The 21,956-nt window shown below is 33.7% G+C and overlaps 2 protein-coding genes across 2 annotated transcripts; one reads left to right on the plus strand and one right to left on the minus strand.

Annotated features, from left to right (window-relative positions):
* The first annotated feature begins 7,185 nt into the window (after window positions 1-7,185).
* On the plus strand, window positions 7,186-9,460 carry LOC131630965 (deSI-like protein At4g17486). The gene is made up of 5 exons (XM_058901707.1): window positions 7,186-7,343; window positions 7,907-8,138; window positions 8,585-8,872; window positions 9,072-9,152; window positions 9,263-9,460. The coding sequence occupies exons 2-5, from the start codon at window positions 7,985-7,987 to the stop codon at window positions 9,391-9,393; spliced, it is 654 nt and encodes a 217-aa protein (XP_058757690.1). The 5' UTR covers window positions 7,186-7,343; window positions 7,907-7,984; the 3' UTR covers window positions 9,394-9,460.
* A 1,935-nt stretch (window positions 9,461-11,395) lies between these two features.
* Window positions 11,396-14,269, minus strand: LOC131630964 (phosphatidylglycerophosphate phosphatase PTPMT1-like). Its single transcript, XM_058901706.1, has 6 exons — window positions 13,648-14,269; window positions 13,371-13,493; window positions 12,911-13,004; window positions 12,373-12,455; window positions 12,193-12,282; window positions 11,396-11,955 (listed from the first exon to the last, which is right to left on the minus strand). The coding sequence occupies exons 1-6, from the start codon at window positions 13,840-13,842 to the stop codon at window positions 11,560-11,562; spliced, it is 981 nt and encodes a 326-aa protein (XP_058757689.1). The 5' UTR covers window positions 13,843-14,269; the 3' UTR covers window positions 11,396-11,559.
* Window positions 14,270-21,956: the final 7,687 nt, after the last annotated feature.

A 21,956-nucleotide genomic window follows, 5' to 3' on the forward strand; every position in this document is an offset into this window, starting at 1 on the left:
GGTTGTTTTAAACAACAACAAAAAATTCGGTGTGGTTCTGAAGTCATATGGCAAATCATTAAAGAATTAGAACCGCAATATTGTGAACCCAATTAATAATGGGAACCCTTCTATGGCTCTAGTTGCTCCAACTAGATAACAACCACCACCTCAAATAAATGACGTTGTTTTCCTTTTGTTTCAACTATGGAAAACTAAGTCATGGCTAAGAAATGTATCTTGTAATGCTTGAACTTGGTGTAGCCCGTAATGCACGAGTTAACCTGGCTAATGGAAAATTTACTCATATGATCATTGAAATCAACATGGTTGATAGATTTGATGGTTGGTGGATAAACACAGGCGTCTCTCATCGTGTTTGTTATGATCGTGTTATGTTTAAAACATACACGAATACTAAAGATAAGAAAGTGTTGTTGGGAGATGCCCACACCACTAATGTTGTCGATATTGGAGAAGTGGAACATGGTCCACCTATGAAAAGACTTTAATCTTGAAGAATGTCATGTATACTTCTGATATTATAAAGAATCATGTTTATGTTTTTTCTTCTTCTTATAAATAAGGAAATATTTAGTCAATTTATTGGGGTAGATTTGTACGCCATCATCATAAAGAATAATATTTTTGTGAATGAAATTGATAAGTTTACAAACTTTGTAAAGAATTTGAAAATGATTTAGTAAGAATTTGTAGTGATAGGTAATATGTATGATTCTAGTTTATTTAATAATTTTTATAAACAACATTGAATTGTACATGAAACGACTGCTCCATATTCCCCTGAAATAAATGGTAAAGCAGAAACAAAGAATAGAACTCTTACTGAATTTTTTGTTGCAATTATGATGAATTTTGGTGCTGCACCTTCCTAGTGGGGGGAAATTTTATTGACTGTTTGTTATGTCCTGAATAGAGTTCCCAAGTCAAAGAGTAATATATCTCCTTATGATATATTAAAGAAAAGACAACCAATCTTGTCTTATTTGAGAACTTGGGGATGTCTGGCTTATGTCAGAAATCCGGATCCGAAACGAGTTAAACTCGCTAGTAGAGCATATGAATATGTATTCATTAGATATGGAGCAAACAGTAAGGCATATAGGTTTTATGACCTAAATGCAAAAGCGATCATAGAATCAAATGATGTTGATTTCTATGAATACGAATTTCCCTTCAAATTGAGAAATAGTGGGGGCACTCAATCGAGTCACATTCTTGTGATAAGAAGCACAGAAAGCAACAAAAATGTAGAAATAGAACCTCGACGAAGTAAAAGAGTAAGAGTCTCTAAAGATTATGGGCCTGACTATGCGGCCTATAATGTAGAAGAAGATCCAATAAATATTCAAGAAGCTTTGTCATCTCTGGATGCAGACTTATGGCAAGAAGCTATTAATGATGAGATAGATTCTCTGGAATCTAACAAGACCTGGCACTTAGTAGACTTGGTTCCTGGTTGCAAACCAATCGGTTGTAAATGGGTTTTGAAAAAGAAACTAAAACCTGATGGAACTATTGATAAATACAAGGCTTGTTGTAGCCAAGGATTTTAGACAAAGAGAAAATGTAGATTTCTTCGACACCTACTCTCCAGTCACCACTAGAATTACATCCATTAGGGTACTTATCTCAATTGCTGCTATTTATAATTTGATAGTACACCAAATGGATGTAAAAACAACTTTTTTAAACGGTGACTTAGAAGAAGAAATCTATATGGAACAGCCGGAAGGTTTTGTGATCCATGGACAAGAAAACAAGGTATGTAAGTTAGATAAGTCCTTGTATGGATTAAAACAAGCTCCTAAGAAATGGCATGAAAAATTTGATAACTTAATGATATCAAATGGGTACAAAGTGAATGAAAGTGAAAAATGTGTTTATTACAAATCTGAGAATCGCATTTGCACTATCATATGTCTATACGTAGACGATCTACTCATATTTGGATCAAACATTCACGCCGTTAATGCTATGAAATCATTGTTGTGCAACAACTTTGATATGAAAGACCTCGGAGAAGCGAGTGTGATTCTTGGCATCAAGATCACAAAATCCGAACGAGGAATTTCTTTGGATCAATCACATTACCTGGAAAAGATCTTAAAGAAATATAAATACTTTGATTGTAAACCTGTATGCACACCATATGATCCAAGTGTGAAATTGTTTAAGAACACTTGTGAAAGTGTCAGACAAACACAGTATACGAGCATCATTGGCAGTCTTAAGTATGACACTGATTGTACTAGACCCGACATTGCATATGTCGTAGAATTGATATGAAGATTTACGAGTAGACCGATTAACGAGCAATGTCAAGCTATTGAGCGAGTCATGAGGTACCTTAAAAGGACCATAGATGTCAGTCGACTTTATCAGAGATTTCCTGCTGTACTTGAAGGATACAGTGATGCATATTGGAATACCTTGTCAGGTCATTCCAAAGCTACTAGCGGCTATGTATTCAACATAGTTGGAGGAACTGTATCTTGGAAATCAAAGAAGCAGACTATCCTGGCTCAGTCCACGATGGAGTCTGAAATGATCGCATTAGCAAATGCTAGTGAAGAAGCAAGTTGGTTAAGATGCTTGCTAGCTGAGATTCCCTTATGGGAAAAACCTATGTCAGTTGTATTGATCCACTGCAATAGTACCGCGGCTATTGCAAAAATTGAGAACCGTTATTATAATGGTAAAAGAAGTCAAATAAGAAGAAAGCACAACGTCTTTAGAGATTGTATCTCTAAAGGAGCTGTAAGAGTGGATCATGTACGCACTGATGAAAACTTAGCAGATCCTTTGACGAAAGGATTAGCTAGAGAGAAAGTCCATAATACATCCAAAAAGATGGGATTAATGCCTATACATAAATGAGTTGCTCATGATGGTAACCCGACCTAAATGACTGGAGATCCCAAGAAATAGGTTCAATGAGTAATAACAAGTTGTGAGTAATATGAGGCGATCATGCTAGAGTAAATAAAAGAAGTATGAATCCTGAAGTAATAAGAGGATGAGATAATAGAAACTCTTAATGAGATCTATACTCTGTATGAGGGAGTACCAAGGCTACAGGAGTACTCTTGATAGACTCACATGTGTGATTGTGGAACTGAGGCCGGTTCCTATGGAATTTCGAGGCAGAATTCCTAGAGCCTTCACTAAACCGGGATACACGTGCAGGGCCATTAAAAGCACGGGCTATTAAGAATACACCTTAAGAAAAGGTTGTGTGCGGGTCTGATGTCTGAGATAGAGTTCAAGACAATAGTGTCACTCTTGTTGAATCAGAATCCTACTTGCTACGCAAAGGTTCAAGTTGTAGACACCTCTGCTTATGCACAATCTTAGAAACGTCTGACGTTATTTCTGAAACACTGTTTTAAATTCAAGTGGGGGATTGTTGGAACATTATGCATATATTCCAATATAGGGAGATGAATTGAAAAAGTTTATTAAGTCAAGTCCCACATTGTATATTAGTTGAAAAAACTCCTTAGTCCCACATTGCTTAGATTAGAAATCTTGGCTAATTTACTTCATTATATAAGGAAGTCACTAGTTTCATTCCAAAACACACCAAAAACTTATTTTGAGTTTTTCCTTCCTCATTCTCATAACTCTGCGTCTTTCGAATTGTCCGAGCGCCAACTTCTCCCCCTTTCTTTCTACTCGTTGAATTTTCCGAGTACTTTCTTGAATTCTCCTTAGAGAATAATGTTAATTTCTCCTTATTTGAGTTGAGAAATTATCAAGTATAATTTTTCTTGGATTCTCTTTAGAGAATTATTGAAATTTCTCTTGGTTTGAGAAATTACTACGACTGGTTGTTATACCAGATACTAAGATGGTATGTATACCATATTTGAATGGTCTTAGTACCATCTGAGGGTGTATTTCTAGACCAATTATCTACCGTGCAAGTAGTAATCGTATAGTATAGAACTGGGCTGTTTTATCCTGGAGGCTTCGTGGTTATTAAGAGTTGCGTTGCTTAATTTGGGCAGTACCGCGAAACGTCTTAAAGAAAGCGTACCGATCTGCGACTCGACCCGGTAATTTCTTCGGTGGAAAACTTTTTAGAACCGTGATCCAACAAGCCATAAATCCTACAACTCAAATAACAAAGTAGGAAGCCATAAATGAAATTAAACAAATCACACCATGCACAAAATTATACATAGAGGCATCAAACAAAAAGGTAAATCTACATAAAACTATTATTTTTATAAAGACACAATTGTCAGCTGACATTACACATAAGCAATAAAAAAAAGAAGGGAGAAAGTCATGCCTCTCTACCCTGAGATGTCGCACCAAGTTTGTCCACCTAAACTTCATCCATAACAACCAGTAGCAGCAAGGGAGCTTTAAAAAATCCATTTCCTCTGAGGAAGATTATGAAAGTATACCAAATATTCTTCAGACATAGCGATAATAACTTCCTATGGAGTGTGAGGAGTATAAACCTGTAGAATGGCTAGAAGCTTGAGAAGATGGGTGTTCGACCCTGAAGCACCCTCTTGGACAGATGAGCTTGTTTAGGTGAATCTTCTTCCAAGAGAAGACCTTGATCTTGACCCCCGATCCCTCTTTTCTTGAATGGTAGGGGGCCAAGGCTAATCCTCTACAACTACATCGCTATTGGCAGGTGAAGGATGATAAAGTATAGGAGTGGTTGGGAAAGATTTAGTATCAGTAAATGCAGAAAGATTAGAGGGAGGAGGAGTGATATCTCGGTTCGGAGGAGCAACTTTAACACCTTCAGTTGCTCACTCCACAGTAATACTATAGATTTTCTAAAGAATCCATTTTATCTATAAGTATAAACACCCATGTTAAACAGAATAAGTAGGGGTATGAGTCCACCCTCACCAAAAATCTTTTTTCTCTCCAAACGACCGACTGCACACACTATAGCGTAGGTATCAATGGAACTTTTCCTCTACTGAGAAATTGTCACTTCAGTATGACCATACCTCTCTTCACAGCCAAGTCCCCAGTAGAGAGTCTCCAAATCTCCATCATAATTTCTTGGGAAGTAAGAGAATCTAGTTGGACACCAAATGAGTGAGTTTCACAGTGGAAGTTCACTCATGCCTACTATTTCCAAAACCTATCTATACAATGGTGGGGAGATTCAATAGGGATGAAAAAGATGTGGAGTGGATTTCCCGAGTACGGGGCCTCACCAACACAAAGTGCTCCCTAAAGTCGCCTTAGCTTTCGGAAAAGGGGATAAACAAGGGAACATGTTGATGTAGCACAACGAGTCCCTAATCCATGATGTTGTACCTAGAGGGTTTCCAAGACCGACACTCGGTCCAGAATTAGAACACCTTTATATAAGCACAAGCGCCTGGATGAAGTTGAGATGGGGAAACCTTCAGAAACTTCAGCATATCCATCTTAAATTTGGAGAGGGGAAAGTTTATCTAGGTGAACATACACTCATAAAAGGGAATGATGCACCCCTCGAAAGTGCTGCATATCCTCTTGCCTGACTCCACGTGAAGAACCGACCAGTCAGAAGGACAACCGACTATGATTTTAGCCGCACTTACAGTCGCCTGGTCACTTAAAACGGAAGGAGTTCCCATTATCTCTGATTCCACCAAAATGTATTTGTTAGCATTAGTTGGCTCCACTAATGTGACTCTTTATAGATAACTCATCAGCCTTAAAAATACCGTTAAGCCAACTGACACCATTTGGTCGGGCTCCATGCTCTAAATGGTCTTAGATGTCTACGTCACTCGAGTCCCAACAATTATCTTTGTAGTAATTATTAACGAAGTTTTTGGCGTCTTCCCTATTCAAAATGGCAGTCTCCATCTCCGGAGTCAGAAAAGTAGATGAAGTTGAGAGGATAGAATTGACTACTCGGTCATCTCCTACATCTTTATCAGAAAGAAGAGAATCAAAAGAAGATCCATTATTAGAAACTCCCTCATCTAGAAACCCTCTAGAAGTCCCCTCCAAATCAAAATCATCAGATACCGATATAACCTCTTGGGCTCTTTGATTAGTGACCAAGTGGGGAGGATTTGAATTAGAATATATATTTGTCCTAACTAAAGGAGAGAAATCACTACTCTCAAAATCGATAGACAAAATTATGGGACTATCGTTCACATCGGCCATGGTAAAGAAAATGTTGAAGATATGAAAAAGCTTAAGGTGAGAAGAGTACCTAAGAGAAGTATAATCTGATGGGAAAGGTAGAAGTCAAGTAAGAAGTATGAGGATTTGTTCAAATAGCAAGCGCTCTTAGAAGTACTTTTGGAGAAGAAGGAAAGTCACTCTCAAATGAAAAGTGATTTTCGATGATAGCAAAAAGTTCTCCCAAAGCTCGAAAATCCTTATATATAGAAGAGGGCGACAAACAACGAACCAGATTAATAGGAACGAGAAGTTACATATCAACGACTGGATTTCACCTAGAAAATGTAAACGAACTCAAGTATACTCGAACGCACTAGGAGAAAGCATCATACCTTAAGTTGGTAACCTAAAGCCACATGTTAGGCAAAACCGACGAAATGTTTCAATGATGAGGAATCATTTAATGCCCTTGTTCTCCACTATTTTTGTAACTGATTCAGGACTTTTCCATTTCTCTTAATGGTTGGACATCAGTGCTAGATGCCGACCATGACTTTGAAGACTTTTCAACTAATTCACACCCACCAAACCTTAGGGGCAATTGTCCTGGACGACCAAAGGCTCAATGCAAGGGTCCAACCAGACGCAAGTCCAATCAAAATTATCCAATGTATAAAGTCAGCACACATGAGATTCAAGGTAGACTTTTTATGATCTCTACTTCTTACTATACTCATCTTAGACTCTGAACTGACTTTGGTGTTGGAGTGTTAACCTTGCAGACTCATCCTGCGTCATCATACCAGAGATCAAAATCATCGATTCTAAAGTCTTATACCATCAATAAACACACATTCTTGTTCATAATGTAACAATAATATTTTTAATTCATTGCAAGTATAAATCTTTTTATATAATTTATATGAGTTTAATGATTAATTAAAAAGCCATGACTAATTAATAATGGTGTAAAAATATTATAAAACTTTAATAATAATAAAGGATAAAAAATTGAAAGAAAAAATAAACTGTATTAAAAATATTGTAAGAAAGAATGATAAAGAAGTGTGGCTCGGAGGAACGCCCAAAAGGCATATAGCGAAAGAAGAGTTTGTCTGATTTTAGGCTTTGTGGGACGCATTCGAGCCACCTTACGTTTCTTCTTCAACTTCCACCCCAAATTACTCTCCAACCCCTTTCCCTTCCTCTTCTTCCTTCCCCATTCTCCTTTCGTAAGTTTCTCTTTCTTCCATTGCTTCTTCTCTCTATCATCCATCTTTTTATGTTTTTATGATTTTGATATCTAATTCACTTTATTCAAGTTTTTCTATCCATTTGATCAACATAATTATTCGGTAATTTCACTTTGATTTTAATTTCAACCTCACCTGCATTTTCTCAATAAAACCCCATCATAATAATTGCAACAATTTCAATCAAGCTTTGGTTTTTAACCCCAGATGAAAATTTTGGATTTTTTATATACCCTTTAGCTGTAAACTATGTATATGTAAATGGGTTTGTTTGCTTTTTGAAAATGTTGATTTTGTTTTGTATGATGTTTTTAACCCCAGATGCAAAATTTGGATTTTTCATATACCCTTTAGCTGTAAACTATAAATATGTAAATGGGTTTGTTTTCTTTTTGAAAATAATGATAGTTTTTGTATCATGTTTTTAACCCCAGATGAAAATTTTGGATTTTTCATACACCCTTTAGCTGCAAACTGTGTTTATGTAAATGGGTTTGTTTGCTTTTTGAAAATGATGATATTGTTTTGAATGATGTTTTTAGGCCAAGCGAAGAAGAATGGGGTTGTGTGTTTAGAGGATTAGAGAATTGGGGGAGAAGAAAAGGAGGTAATCTTACACAATGCCGTCTTTGCGAAGGAATGGTAGTTTGGAAAGGGTGCCAGATAGCGAGAAAAAGAGTAATACTATGGTATACCTTAATGTGTATGATCTTACGCCTGCCAATAATTATCTTTACATGTTTGGTGTCGGGGTCTTTCATTCCGGTATAGAAGGTTTGTCTGCTTCATCCTTGTACTCGTGTTCATGACAAGTTTTTAATTGTGTTTGGTTTGGTAAGAGAATTGTGTTTTGTATTTATTGGCATGTAATTGCTTTATGACATTGTGGGGAAATGTTTCATCGTTGAATACAACATTGTTATGGCGCGAGAATATGTTATCAGATAGTTGTTCATCCACCTATTCATTGAGGTTTCTTATTTGGATGAATTTACTGCATTTGATTTAACTATCTCCTTCAAAATTTCAAGTTTTTGATGATTATTTGTTCCATTTGTTTTATAAGTGTTAATGGCTATGGTTATAAAATGGAATCACGTATACCCTAATTGGCTATATTAGTATGAATACTGCCAAAGGCAAAGTGTCAAACCCCGGGGTATTTCAGTTTGTCAAACTTCCGACTAACTTCGTTCATGGTTTTAACTTTTCTTGAATAGTGCATGGCATGGAATATGGCTTTGGAGCTCATGAGTACCCGACGAGTGGAGTATTTGAGGTGGAACCTAAAAGTTGTCCGGGCTTTATCTACAGAAGATCAGTATTGTTAGGCAGCACCGATATGTCTTATTCACAATTCCGTTCTTTCATTGAGCGTCTATCCGCGAAATATCATGGAGACAGTTACCATCTGATTGCTAAGAATTGCAACCATTTTACGGATGAAGTTTGCCAAGAGTTAACTGGAAAGCCTATCCCCGCATGGGTAAATCGGTTGGCCCGTGTTGGTAAGGACTCACTTTGTCTCTGTGTGTTACATTTAGGATAAGGCTCCTCTAAACACATCAATTCACTATAGAGAGTAAAGTGAGAAACATTATACGCCGTTTTCATAAGTTCTCCCAAACAATGTCAAACTGACTAGGAGTCTTGTGATTGCATCTACTAGTATAGTTTTAAGCTGATCAAATGCGGTTTAAATTTCAGGTTCTTTTTGCAATTGTCTTCTGCCCGAAAGCCTTCAGGTTGAGGCTGTCAGACATCAACCTGATCATATTCCACATTCCGGTAAGCCATGAATGAAGACAGCTATATATCAACAGATTGTCTTACAATCTTCTATCTTTCAGACTGATTTATTGGAAAGAAACACTTTTGGCTAACATGTGTTATTGCAGATGAAGAGGAAACAGAATCTGAAGACCATTCTGCGTCCGATGATAGTGAAGAGGAAGATTCGAATCACCATTTGCTAGATCCACAGAATGGCGTAGTCTCGTTTATAAAGGAAAAACCAGTTGCTGAATGATTTTTTCGCATGTTAACTTAATTGTGATTATTATTATTAATTAATAATAATTTTTATTCTTTTTTAACTTCCTTCAATTATATCTCTGCGGTATTAGCTCGCACAGTGTAATGAATTTTCTCAACTGGAATATATATTTGGAGGTCCGATAACATGTTTTGAATTACAAACACAATTGTAGTCTGTGTTGTAAATCTCTTGTATGTTATATGCTTCAAAATGCCGTGGCTTTAGCTGTAAATGCTTTCAAGGTTCAAACAAAATTGATCTGATATTCAGTTAATCTGATCATAATTAGGAGAGACATGTTTGCTAACTTCACACTGTAAATTCAGAAACTTATTAGTTTTGGTAAGTAATTTCTACAAGAATATTCGTGTTTTTTATTAATAAATTAATACTATATCAAATCTTTAATTATCTCTCATTTGGATGTCATTGTCAGGTTTCATAATATTTTACTTATCAGGAATGATATTCCTACACCCAAATTATACAACTACACCGTATAATTATACTATTTAGTTTTTTTTTTTATAATCAATGTTCACATTTTTCAACACAAAACAACACATGCTTTCTTGTATTTTTAATGGTGTATATACATGGTGTAGGAATTTTAGTGTAAGCATAGCAATGCTCTTTACTTATCTCAACTTGATTACAGATTTTTAAGGCCATCTTTTCTAGAAATTGCAAGACCCTAATATATCAAATTTAAAAACTTAAAATGGGATCCCTTTCCAACTTTTAAAATTTTTACACATGATCATCAATAAAAAAAAAAATTAATATTATTATATATTTAATTTTTTTCTTTTTTGCAATTGCAGCAATTAAAAATTAACTTTCTTTTTTATCATTCTTAATTTCCACTCCATTCGGGTTTATATACATGCCTTTCAAGATTTTCGTGCAAACTAAGAAATAGATTCAATTAATAAGTAAATTTTAGATATGCTTAACTTTATTTGACACACCTACTCATTGACCCTCTTTTTATTTAAGTATAAAGTTATTGACAAAATAAGGTATAAAGAAGTCATTGAAAACTTAAAGAATAATATGTTATGCCAAATCTTAGGTAACGACTTGAACAAAAATAATTATGAGATCCCTCAACACATTTATAGTATTAACCTTGACACGAATAACTGAATTAACCTTAACACATTTATAGTAGCATCAGTATAATAACTTGTTTGAATAAATAATTAATTGACATCTTATAGCACAAGTATTTATCAAAATAAATATGAGTTAATGAACTTTTTGGTCCCTCTAAATATTGCAGATTTTGTTTTTAGTCCCTCCAAAATTTTCCTTTAAGAAATCGTCCCTTCAAAAATTTTCGTCTAAACTATTGGTCCCTAACGTCAAATTTGCTAGAAATTAGCTACGACTTTGGCCACCGATTAGCTACGAAATTCGACGTTAGGGACCAATAGTTCGGAAGAAAAATTTTGAAGGGACGATTTCTTAAAGGAAAATTTTGGAGGGACTAAAAACAAAATCTGCAATATTTAAAGGGACGAAAAAGTTCATTAACCCAATAAATATTTATGTATAAATTCACATGAACCATTTTTATTTCAAAACTAAAATAGCTGTTATTTTCATGATGAGTTATTTCAGAGAACTTATGAAATAAGTTTATTAAAAGATGTATAAATTGTTTTTATAAGTTCTACCAAACTGTGTCACAAAATTTATGATAAAATTTATGTTAATAGATAATACAAACAGGTCCTTAGTGTGAGGGGTAATTTTATTGGATTTATTATTCTGCAAGTGCAAATTGCATGCTAAACTGAAATTTTACACTGTCTTGCCACATGCCTGTACTCACAAGAGTGAGCTCAAGCAATTCTCCTCAAGTTTTGAGAAGCAGACATGAGCATTGCACCCATCACAAAACTATCTTGCAATGGAAACACTTTCAACTACCAACTTCCCAGAAAAACTAAACCATTATTAGGACAATATAAAGGAAGCATGTGGATTGATTGACTCGTATGACACTCATCATTTGCATTCAAATGAGCAAAGTAGCGAGATATACAGAGGAAAACACGAGTTATTGATTCAGCCCTATCATATACATGAATTATTATCGGGCATAACAAGGGAAACATGTCAAACTTAGAGACAACTTAGGCTAATTTTTCAGTACACATGGATGTCAACACTAATTCCTCCCAAGTGATTCGTTCTGATGGAGCAACTGCTTTCTCTGCGTAGTTTTTCTGCAGAAATCTTCTCGTCGGTACCATATCGCAGCCAAAGGCATGACATTCTTGCAAATGCGGCCTCTCCAGCAACTCGCACGCGATAAACAACGCTCAAATCTGCCCATATTTCACTTGACATGGTTACTGATTGACAATTTGGGTCGTATCCTTCAAGATCTTTCTCTGTTACCACAACTACAGAATTGTCATCAAATTTTACAAGATCTTGTGAAGCTGCTGCTACCTCAGAAGCCTTTACTAATAGATCAACTGCAGGCGAAAATCCAACAACCCTCCTCAAAATAAGGTGGCGGTAGTAATCCTGGACAGCCTGGATTTTCAAAAATTAATGAATGAAGATTAACGATTCACAATTCGTTATTGTTTTGACAACACAAATTATTTTTATTGTAATAAATATGGATTCGAAAATAATAATATTGATGGGTTCTTAAAATTGGGGATCCCATTCAGAAAAAGAGTATCCCATTAATAGTAAATATAAATTTTGTTCATTTTCAGCAACAAACATACTAATGATAAAAAGAAATACAAGCATCACACTTACTTGCCACTGAGAGGAAGCTAAAAGCACCCTTGGCCGAATTGACTTTACGTATTCATATGCAGCATCAGGTGACATCAATTTGTGGTGCACCTACACCAAAAAGATCACAATGTAAGAAAATAACAGCACCAACCTCTCATGCTTTGATTTTTCTCCTCTCATCTATGATTGGGAACTAACCAGATAACAAATAACAATAGTTGTGCTGCGACCCCGTCCAGCTTTGCAGTGGACATATGTAGTACGTCCAGACAATGCATTTTCTACATCAATAGAACCAAATCAAGGAAAACCGTCAAAAACAATAACAAACAAGTGCATATAGAGATGCATTTTACAACTTCTACATGCACTATGATGCATAGGTACGGGTACGGGATACGTCATTTTTAAAAAAAATAAGTTACAGGTACATTGATAAAATGTAAGAGTTTTCTATAAAATATATGCTTAGAGAACTAAATTGTTAAGTTCACAACAAAACATCACTATAAAAGATTAAAAAAATCAAAATTAATGTTAAGATACAACAATGAAGAAATTAAAATGCACAAATAGACTGTAACGATATTAGAGAAAACAAAAATTTTCACTCGAAATCGAATAATGAGAAAAAATGAAGTACCACGAGTACGGTACATGTACCCGGTACTTTACAATATTAGAAGTACCCATGCTTCAGAGTACATGCATATGAACCAACTTGCATAGTACTTACTATGTATGAAATCAACAGCGCGGCATATGTCATTTAGTGGAGGAGCAAAACAGTAATCTCTAGTAGGAATCACCAGATGATCAATCCCATGAGCCTGCCAAATTTAAACAAGAGGTTAAGACATTGAGTACATTTAAGAACACGTGAAATTTATCAAGAAAACACCCAAGATGCTATAACAACCGAGGCCAGCAAGAATATGCATAAGAACTAGAGAAATTCAATATTCCTAATTAGCTGAACAAACAAGTATTACTCCTTCCTTCCATCACTTTTCCTGAAGCACAAGAGCGTCCTTGATTCTCAGTAGAGAGATAGAAAACATATTATCACTACACCCATTATTAGGAAATAAAATAAATCTAGTATTCAAAAGTATTAACCTAGGAAGCAAGTGATAAATATGAATCTAAATCAACCCCTCTAAACACTAAAACATCCAAAAACAAGGAATACTCACATGATATAATGTGGTTGGAACTAAAGTCTCATATGACTCATTCAACGTGATGACCCCACGAACACCAAGATCTTTCAAGCGAGGAACATCGATAGGAAATGGAACCGCACCTAACAACACAAACTGAAAATTAAGTGCATCAGATTCAGAACACCCTTATTCCCAAACAATAGAAGCCATTTTCACATATAATCAAATAAAAACATGCATGAAGAGACACCATTAAATACCAGCACAAAAAGCAATAGCAAATTATCAACCCAATATGAAACCCTACCTCATCAACCTTATCCCACCATCGAAACTCAGCCTGAAGCCTATTCCTAACGACATTATAAACAAGCGTGGGATAGAATAGCGCTCGAGCGCCTGCTCCAACCAAAACCCTCTTCGTATCGGAACCAACAAAGCTCCATTTCCCTAAATCTCCACCTTCTTCAACCTCACCTCCTTTCAATTCCTCAATACGCATAACTCACTTCTAAATCAAATCAACAATTACAATTTACAATAACCTAATTCACAAATAATAACAAAAAAGAAAATCGATTGTCCCAAATTGAAATTTAGGGATCACGGAATCGATTATGGAAACCTAGAAATTGGGAATTCTACAACAACAACAATTAGAACAAGGAAAACGAGAGAGAGAAAAAGCTTGATTCATGAAATAGAAAGAGGAATTTTCCATCATGTCTCGGGAAGAATCGATCGGGTTAGGAAGATGGATGATTGGTTGGAAAAATCTGGAAGAGAAAGAAAAGAAGAGGAAAGAAAATTGTGGAGAGAGAGATGAAATGGTGCAGGTAATTTTGATGGAAGGAGAAAATGGCTCAACAAACTATGAATGGGAAAGTAAAGGATACGGGAAAACGGGTGAAGAAGAAAAGAAGAACAATATGTTGTGGAAATTGTATTTATTTATTTATTTATTTATTTTGTTAGATAAAATGAGATATGAATGAAAGTTACATAAAGGACCACTCTAGCTTCTTCTTATGGATCAGATTACCGACCTTCTATATTATTGTTTCTACTTTTGCATTATTGTGACATACTTGTTGTTTCTTTAATTAATTTAACATAGTTGTTTATTGGCCACATTAATTATTTAAATAATAAGTAATTAAATATGGAGAGAGAAAACTATTACTTATTATTTTTAACCATTAAATTGAGAAGAATCAATGGTCTAGATTTGGAGTAAGTTATAGTTACTTACTCCTGAAGTAAATATATCCCTCCTCATATATATATATATATATATATATATATATATATATATATATATATATATATATATATATATATATATATATATATATATATATATATATATATATATATATATATATATATATATATATATATATATATATATATATATATATATATGAGGAGGGATCAAATTACACCCGAAGAGTTACACCACGAGTTACACTCGTTCAAAAACTACATCTCGAATTAATATTTTTTAAATTCAACCGTTGGATTGAAACATAATATCATATAGATCATACCTATAAAGTTTGAGCTCAATCTATAATGATTTACTATATCATCAAGATATCCAAAGATTAACGTTAAAATGAGCTTTCATATAACGTTAATTTTGATGTGATTCAATGACATAGTAAATCATTATAGATTAAGCTCAAACTTTATAGGTATGATCTATATGATATTATGTTTCAATCCAACGGTTGAATTTAAAAAATATTAATTCGAGATGTAGTTATTGAACGGGTGTAACTCGTGGTGTAACTCTTCGGGTGTAATTTGATCTCTCCTCTCTCTCTCTCTCTCTCTCTCTCTATATATATATATATATATATATATATATATATATATATATATATATATATATATATATATATATATATATATATATATATATATATATATATATATATATATATATATATATATATATATATATATATATATATCAGCACAAAATCTTCAATCATTTTGATTTGATAGCCTTGCTATTCATAATCACATGCTACAAGTTTTATTTTTGCAACATTCTTTCCTCGAATCTAACAAAGACATATTTGAGCGATTGCCATTAGTCTCGAATAATTATATAATTCTCAACTTTTTTCTGCAACAACCTTCACATGGTCTCACCAATGCCTTGGAGTATATAGAAACTCTTATCTCTTTATGAACAACACACAACCATAATCCATGTGCGGGGAATAATTCTTCCGCTTGATGCACACAAAAAAAACTTCCTAGAAAAACATATATCCCTTAATGTACCTTTAGTCTACCTCTCACACTCAATCTTTAGTCCATAATAATGGTTTTTGACAAAGGTTGAATATGATGAGTAATATTTGAAGAATCTCACACACACTACTAATTCTCACAAGATCCACATTCTAGGAGGTTAATCACAAGGTATCAACATGGAGATAAGTGTTGATGAATGAAAAACACACACTTTTACTCTCTCGAGATTGTTGGAAAAAATATGGGTTTCTAGGTTCTTGATAAATGTTTAGAGATTGATCAATTTTTTCACTTGATTGATCAACTCTCTCTACTTCAAAAACACACCCATGATGTTAATAGAGATCATCGACAAGAAAAGGTATTGAGAGAAAAATATGGTGCTATAGGGTAAACACACTCTCACACAAGTGCTACTCTCTAAAAACAACAAAGACAATGGGTTTATATCAATTCATAAATTAATGATTAGAATCAAGGAAACAAAACCTTGAATCAAAGGTTGGAAACAAAGGAAAGAACCCATGATTCGAGTCATGTGTGTTTCATGATTTGAGTCAAGTAGAGTTATGATTCGAATCACATTCTTCTATGATTCGACTCAAATGAGACATGGCCAATTTCCAACTTTTACAAGACTTCATGATTCAAGTCACACTCTGCATGATTCGAATCAAACATCTTTGCATCATAGATTCAAGCATTCTAACTTGTTATTCAAAAAATACTTATGCTCTATTTGGAAAGCCATATATTTCGCTTATAGCTTATATGTTCGTATGATAAAAAAATGACCTGGTTGGTAACAGTCTTTTCATCACAAGCTTATAGCTTATTTTTCAGACGCTATTTTAAATAGCATTTTAGCTTATAGCTTATAGCTTATAGCTTATCAATTTTTCTTCCATTATTACCCTTATAAATTTTAATTATTTTTAATATACATTTAATTATTAATTAATAAAAGTCTTTTTATGTCATTTTACATTTATCAGCTAGTTAAACCGCTAATTTTACCAAATATTTTAATTAGCTTATCAGCTATCAGTCATCAGCCATCAGCTATAAGTTATAAGCTATCAGTCATCAATCATCAGCCATAAACTATAAGCTATCAACTAGCTTATGACTCAACCGCTAATTTTACCAAACAAAGCCTTAATATATTGATACAACACAAATTGTAAGGCGAAACAAGAAGACAAAGACGTGGATACAACTACTAAAATAATGAATGGGGAGAATAGCAAAGGTACAAAACTAATTATAGCCGAAGCAAACAAATACAAAATGTTCCAAGTGAATTACAACAATAAATTGTAAATAATTTCATACAAAGCAAAAAGTACAAACACATGATAAATCAAATAACGCGTATACATGCAAATTGACAAATCATCAAAATTAAAATGGTACTGACGATGTCTCAAAACAGATATTAAGATTTTAAGACATTAAGATTGATGTTGAAATCCTGGCACTTGCAACACAGATATTAAGATAATACAAAAAAGATATTGAAATCCTGGCACTTGCAATACAGATATTAAGACTGATGTCTCAACACAAAACACAATGTTAGGAAAAATGTTATAACATCACCTGTTGATAGAAAATACTTTTACCAAAATAGAAATTATGCAGAATTAAATTGCAGAAGATAAAAGAACACAATCAATTGTTAACCCAGTTCGGTGCAACGTCACCTACTCATGGAGCTACAAAACCATGAAGGAAACCCACTATGATAATATTATTTCAAAGCCTAAATAGTTCCAGTTTACAACTTCTCGCCTAATCACTACCTTGTGCGACTTCTACCTAAAATCCTCTAGATATGAGATCCCTCTCTCACTTCCTACAACCAATCACCTCAGTGATAAAACAGTCACAATCCCAATAACTATAATCAAAACAAAGAATCAAATAGAAGATTTCACTTCCAATAAACAATACTTAGTTTTGCTTAAATGCTTCAACTAAGAACAATACTCAACTCTTTTGTTTAAAAGCTTCAAGAGTGAGAACAATCAGTCTACCTCATTGTATCAAAAGATACATGAGTGACATAAAAAGAAAACACAAAAACCTTAAAATACTCCCAAAACCCTAAACCCTTATTTTGCACCCACTATTTGTTATTGTGAATGCTTTCTCTTATAGGTTTAGCAAGTTCTTACTTATAGACTCTTGCAGTATGGACTTGGGCTCTTGAAATAAATCCAATCTTCTCCTTTTCAATCAGCTGCAACATCTTCACACAAAAATAGGAACAAATCAAATAAAATCAAAGTTTCCTATGAAACCAAATCAAATTTGCATTGTCCCTACAAGAATCCTTGATTAAATGCACCTGTATGAGCACTAGAATCCTCAATAATCTCATATTTTTCAATCAAATCGTCAAGGAATTAAATCAACTGAACTATCATGATCTTCTGGTATAGAATGTCATAGCATCTGGCAGAACATCTGTCAAAACACATGACAACAGAACCTATCATGACACTTGGTCAAGATGTTACAACATCTTATTCAACATCATATAAGAACCATGTTTTAGCAAAATTTATGTCAACCATAAAACCATGGATCTAACAGATATAGATAAAAAATATTGGAGTTATTGAGCTCCCCATCATAGAGATAATAAACAATATTAAAGGTTCAATGAAACACAAGAAATAAGGGGATTTAAATAGGGTTTATAGAATTTTCATCTTTTAGAACTCCCAAACTATAAACAATATTCATATGCAAATTAAACAACAATAATAAAAGACACAAATATTTTTATCCTGGTTCACCATTAACTGGATTAGTCCAGTCCACCAACCAGGGTGATTTTTCCTTAATAAGGACTTAATTCACTAACCAAATATCTTAATTATAACCTCAATGACAAACCGTCATTAACATCTCAAGAATTCTGACCCAACTAATCTCTTAAGGAAAACAACCTCAATGACAAATTATCATTGACATCTCAAGAATTCTGACCCAACTGATCTCTTGAGGAAAACCGCCTCCGTGACAAATCGTCATTGACATATCAATAATTCTGACCCAACTTATCTCTTGAGGAAAACAACCTCAATGACAAACCGTAAATTACATCACAAGATTTCTGACCCAACTGGTCTCTTGAGGAAAACCACCTCAATGACAAACCGTCATTGACATCTCAAGAATTCTTACCCATTTGGTCTCTTGACAAAATTAACCAACTAGTTAAATACAATGTTTGTGTGTATACAAGATTACTTCTATAGAAATATGATTACACAAGTTTAAGCTTAAAAGACAACACTTAAGATAATTTTGAACACAAAGCTCTAAGTATTTCTGTCTTGTTATTCTTGAATATCTTCTTAACACTTGCTCTTTTCTTCTTGTTGGATCTTATTTTTGCTTCCATCTACAATGTGTTGATTTGCTTCTTTTTCTCCATGTAAATTTTTGATGCAAGTCTTCTTAGATCTCCTTGAGAGTTCTTTCAAATTTCCTGAAGTTTTACGCATGTTATTTTCTTCTGTATGTGCCTTTTCATTCTTTGAGACCTTTTTCTTCTTCTTTGTACTACTTTTTCTTCTCTTTTTGTGTCTCATTATCTTGTGTATATGTATTGTTTACGTTATTGTCACACATATATATTTTAATCTTCTAATTTCTCTTTAAATAGCTAAATAAAATAGATTCGTTAGAGAAAGAAAGATTGAGTATCCACACAGCAGATAGTTGTTGGAGATGTTAGCAAGAACAAGAGTAAAGTGGTGGTAGCAGACTATGATGGGACGTGTGAAAGCAGTAACAGTTTAGTGTATAATCCTTTATCTTAATTTGCAGGGTAGTGGATAGGATGTTGTGCTGTAGTCACATGAAGATGTACTTTAATAATATTATCACACGTACTTCATTTACATCTAACTTCATGATTCAGAGGCTTCTAATATAATTATATGAAGCTTGATCAAAGGTCAGAAACTTTGTCTTCTTCTTGACACTTAACTTCTTGAGTCAAAGGCTTCTAATAGGTTATAACGAAGTTGAATATGAGTTATTCTTTGGTCTTTGAGATATCAAAGTCTTAGAGAGTTGAAGTATGAATACATAATGCACCTAAGAGGGGGTGGGGTGAAATACGTGCTTTGATTGATTTTCGGTTTTAGAGACGTGTTACTTAAATTTTTGGTTCGATAGTGTTTATGAAAACGATAAAGTGCATAAATGTAAAGAACACTGAGAGATTATACTAGTTCCTCTCACAGTCTGAGAGTACGTCTATTCCCCTTACAACATGAAAGAGATTTCAATAGTTGTTAGAACCTTATACAAGCCTAATCCTAGTCTATATACACAAGTTTCTAACCAAAACACTAAGGTAAACCATCTTATGATTTAACAAAGTAAATAAAGAAAAATAATCCTCTCTTTTTCACTCCCTTGTTTCCAAAAATTCTGGAAAACAAGGTGTATACACAAATGTAGATTTTTATAAGTCATTTGAAGTTGTAAGAAGTTTTATCAATTTATAGAATTGATCTTCTCTCTTAAGTATATAATTCACAATTATGTTATACAAGTTCTCATAATTGAAATGAGGAAACTTTAAGTGATGCAATGAAATTGAATGCAAAAAATTTCACACAAAAGTTTGTAACATAAGGCACTTGTTTGAAATTGAGAAAATGAGTTTGAATTGTAACTAAAGAGGCAAGTTTTCAAAATCTGAAACCTTAGGTATTTATACATGTATTATACCTGTAGGAATGAGTATAATACCATGAATTAATGTCTTGATTGGTAAATGAAATTTATAATACGTTGGAATCAGATTTCAAATCAAATAGTGTCACTACTTAAGTGGTAACCAATTAACACATAATCGTTACCGGTTACAAGTGAAGCGTTTTCTAAAATTTGAATTTTTCAAAGGTATAACCACATACAACATTTGGTTAACAGTTTACACATGATACCTTTCAAAAATAGTTTGTGTAACCGGTTAACCATATGGTATAACCGGTTCCACCTTCTGTAACTTTGAGAAATGCCTTAAAACTAGTTTGAATGCAGTCCAAATGATGATAAAAGATAAGTTGTGTATCAAGTTCAAATGGAAATTATTTTTCTTAGCACCATGGTAGAACATATGATGGAGTTGCAACTTGTACCTTTGATCAAGCTCCAAAGAGATCCAATATCATCTTGATAATGTTACTTGAGATACAAGTCTTGATACCATAGCTTTGACTCATGACGCTTTTGCTCATCCTTTGACATTGCTCAAGGTATTAAGAGATTGGAGTTGTCTCCATCAAAAAAAAATGTCGGAGAAGCTTGTATTCACATAGAGTCCATCACAGATGTCTTCTGGACATATTCTTGTAGATGCATTGACTTGATAACCCATATTCTGAATTTAATTTGTTGCTTCTTAAGATCTTCTTTTAAACGTTAATAATTTGAATCATAGGCTTCTAATAAATAGTGATGAAGATTGTTCAGAATTTAAAGTCATTCTCTTACATTAGATACTACTTGCTTATGATGACACCAAACTTCAGACTTCGCCAGTCTTCAGATTCCGCTGATCATTATATTCATCATGCTTAGCTCAACATCAGCTGCATTCAGTCTTGACTACTTTAGAGTCAGGATTTCTTTCTAAGTTTTGCACATTGAACAACCGTTAGAGAAAAAATTGTTCTTTAAACAAATGTACTTGTTATCATCAAAAGTTAAAGGATTAGTGGACGAACCAAACTTGTTCCAACAAAAACAACACATGGAACATATATATCACATTGACAAAGGGAAGAAGAATGAGGAGAAGAACCACATAAAAAATTTATCCATGCATATTTATTTAATATTCCTAAATTATTTTTTACAAAACTGAAAAAAATTCTCTAGGAAGAGGTTTTGTAAAAATATATGCCAGTTGCTTAGACGAAGACACAAATTCAACTACACAATCCCCATTTTTCGACATTATCCCTAATAAAATGGTGCATAATCTCAACATGTTTCATCTGAGAGTGAAGTTCTAGTTTCCTAATGAGATTTACAGAGCTAGTATTTAAAGGTTCAAGAAACACTAGAAAGGGGGGGTTGAATTGGGTTTCTAGATTAAAAAAATTTATGTACCCAAGAACATAAATAGATAAGATGCAACAAAATTAAATAACAAAAATATTTTTATCCTGGTTCACTGTTAACTAAGTTAATCTACTCCACCCGCCAAGGTGATTTCGGCTTCTCAATAAGGACTTAATCCACTAATCAAAGACTTGATTACAAACTTAATGACAACCTATCAAATACTTTTTGAGAATTCTCACT

This window comes from Vicia villosa, unplaced genomic scaffold (genome assembly GCF_029867415.1).
Source record: "Vicia villosa cultivar HV-30 ecotype Madison, WI unplaced genomic scaffold, Vvil1.0 ctg.000756F_1_1, whole genome shotgun sequence".
Lineage (NCBI taxonomy): Eukaryota > Viridiplantae > Streptophyta > Magnoliopsida > Fabales > Fabaceae > Vicia > Vicia villosa.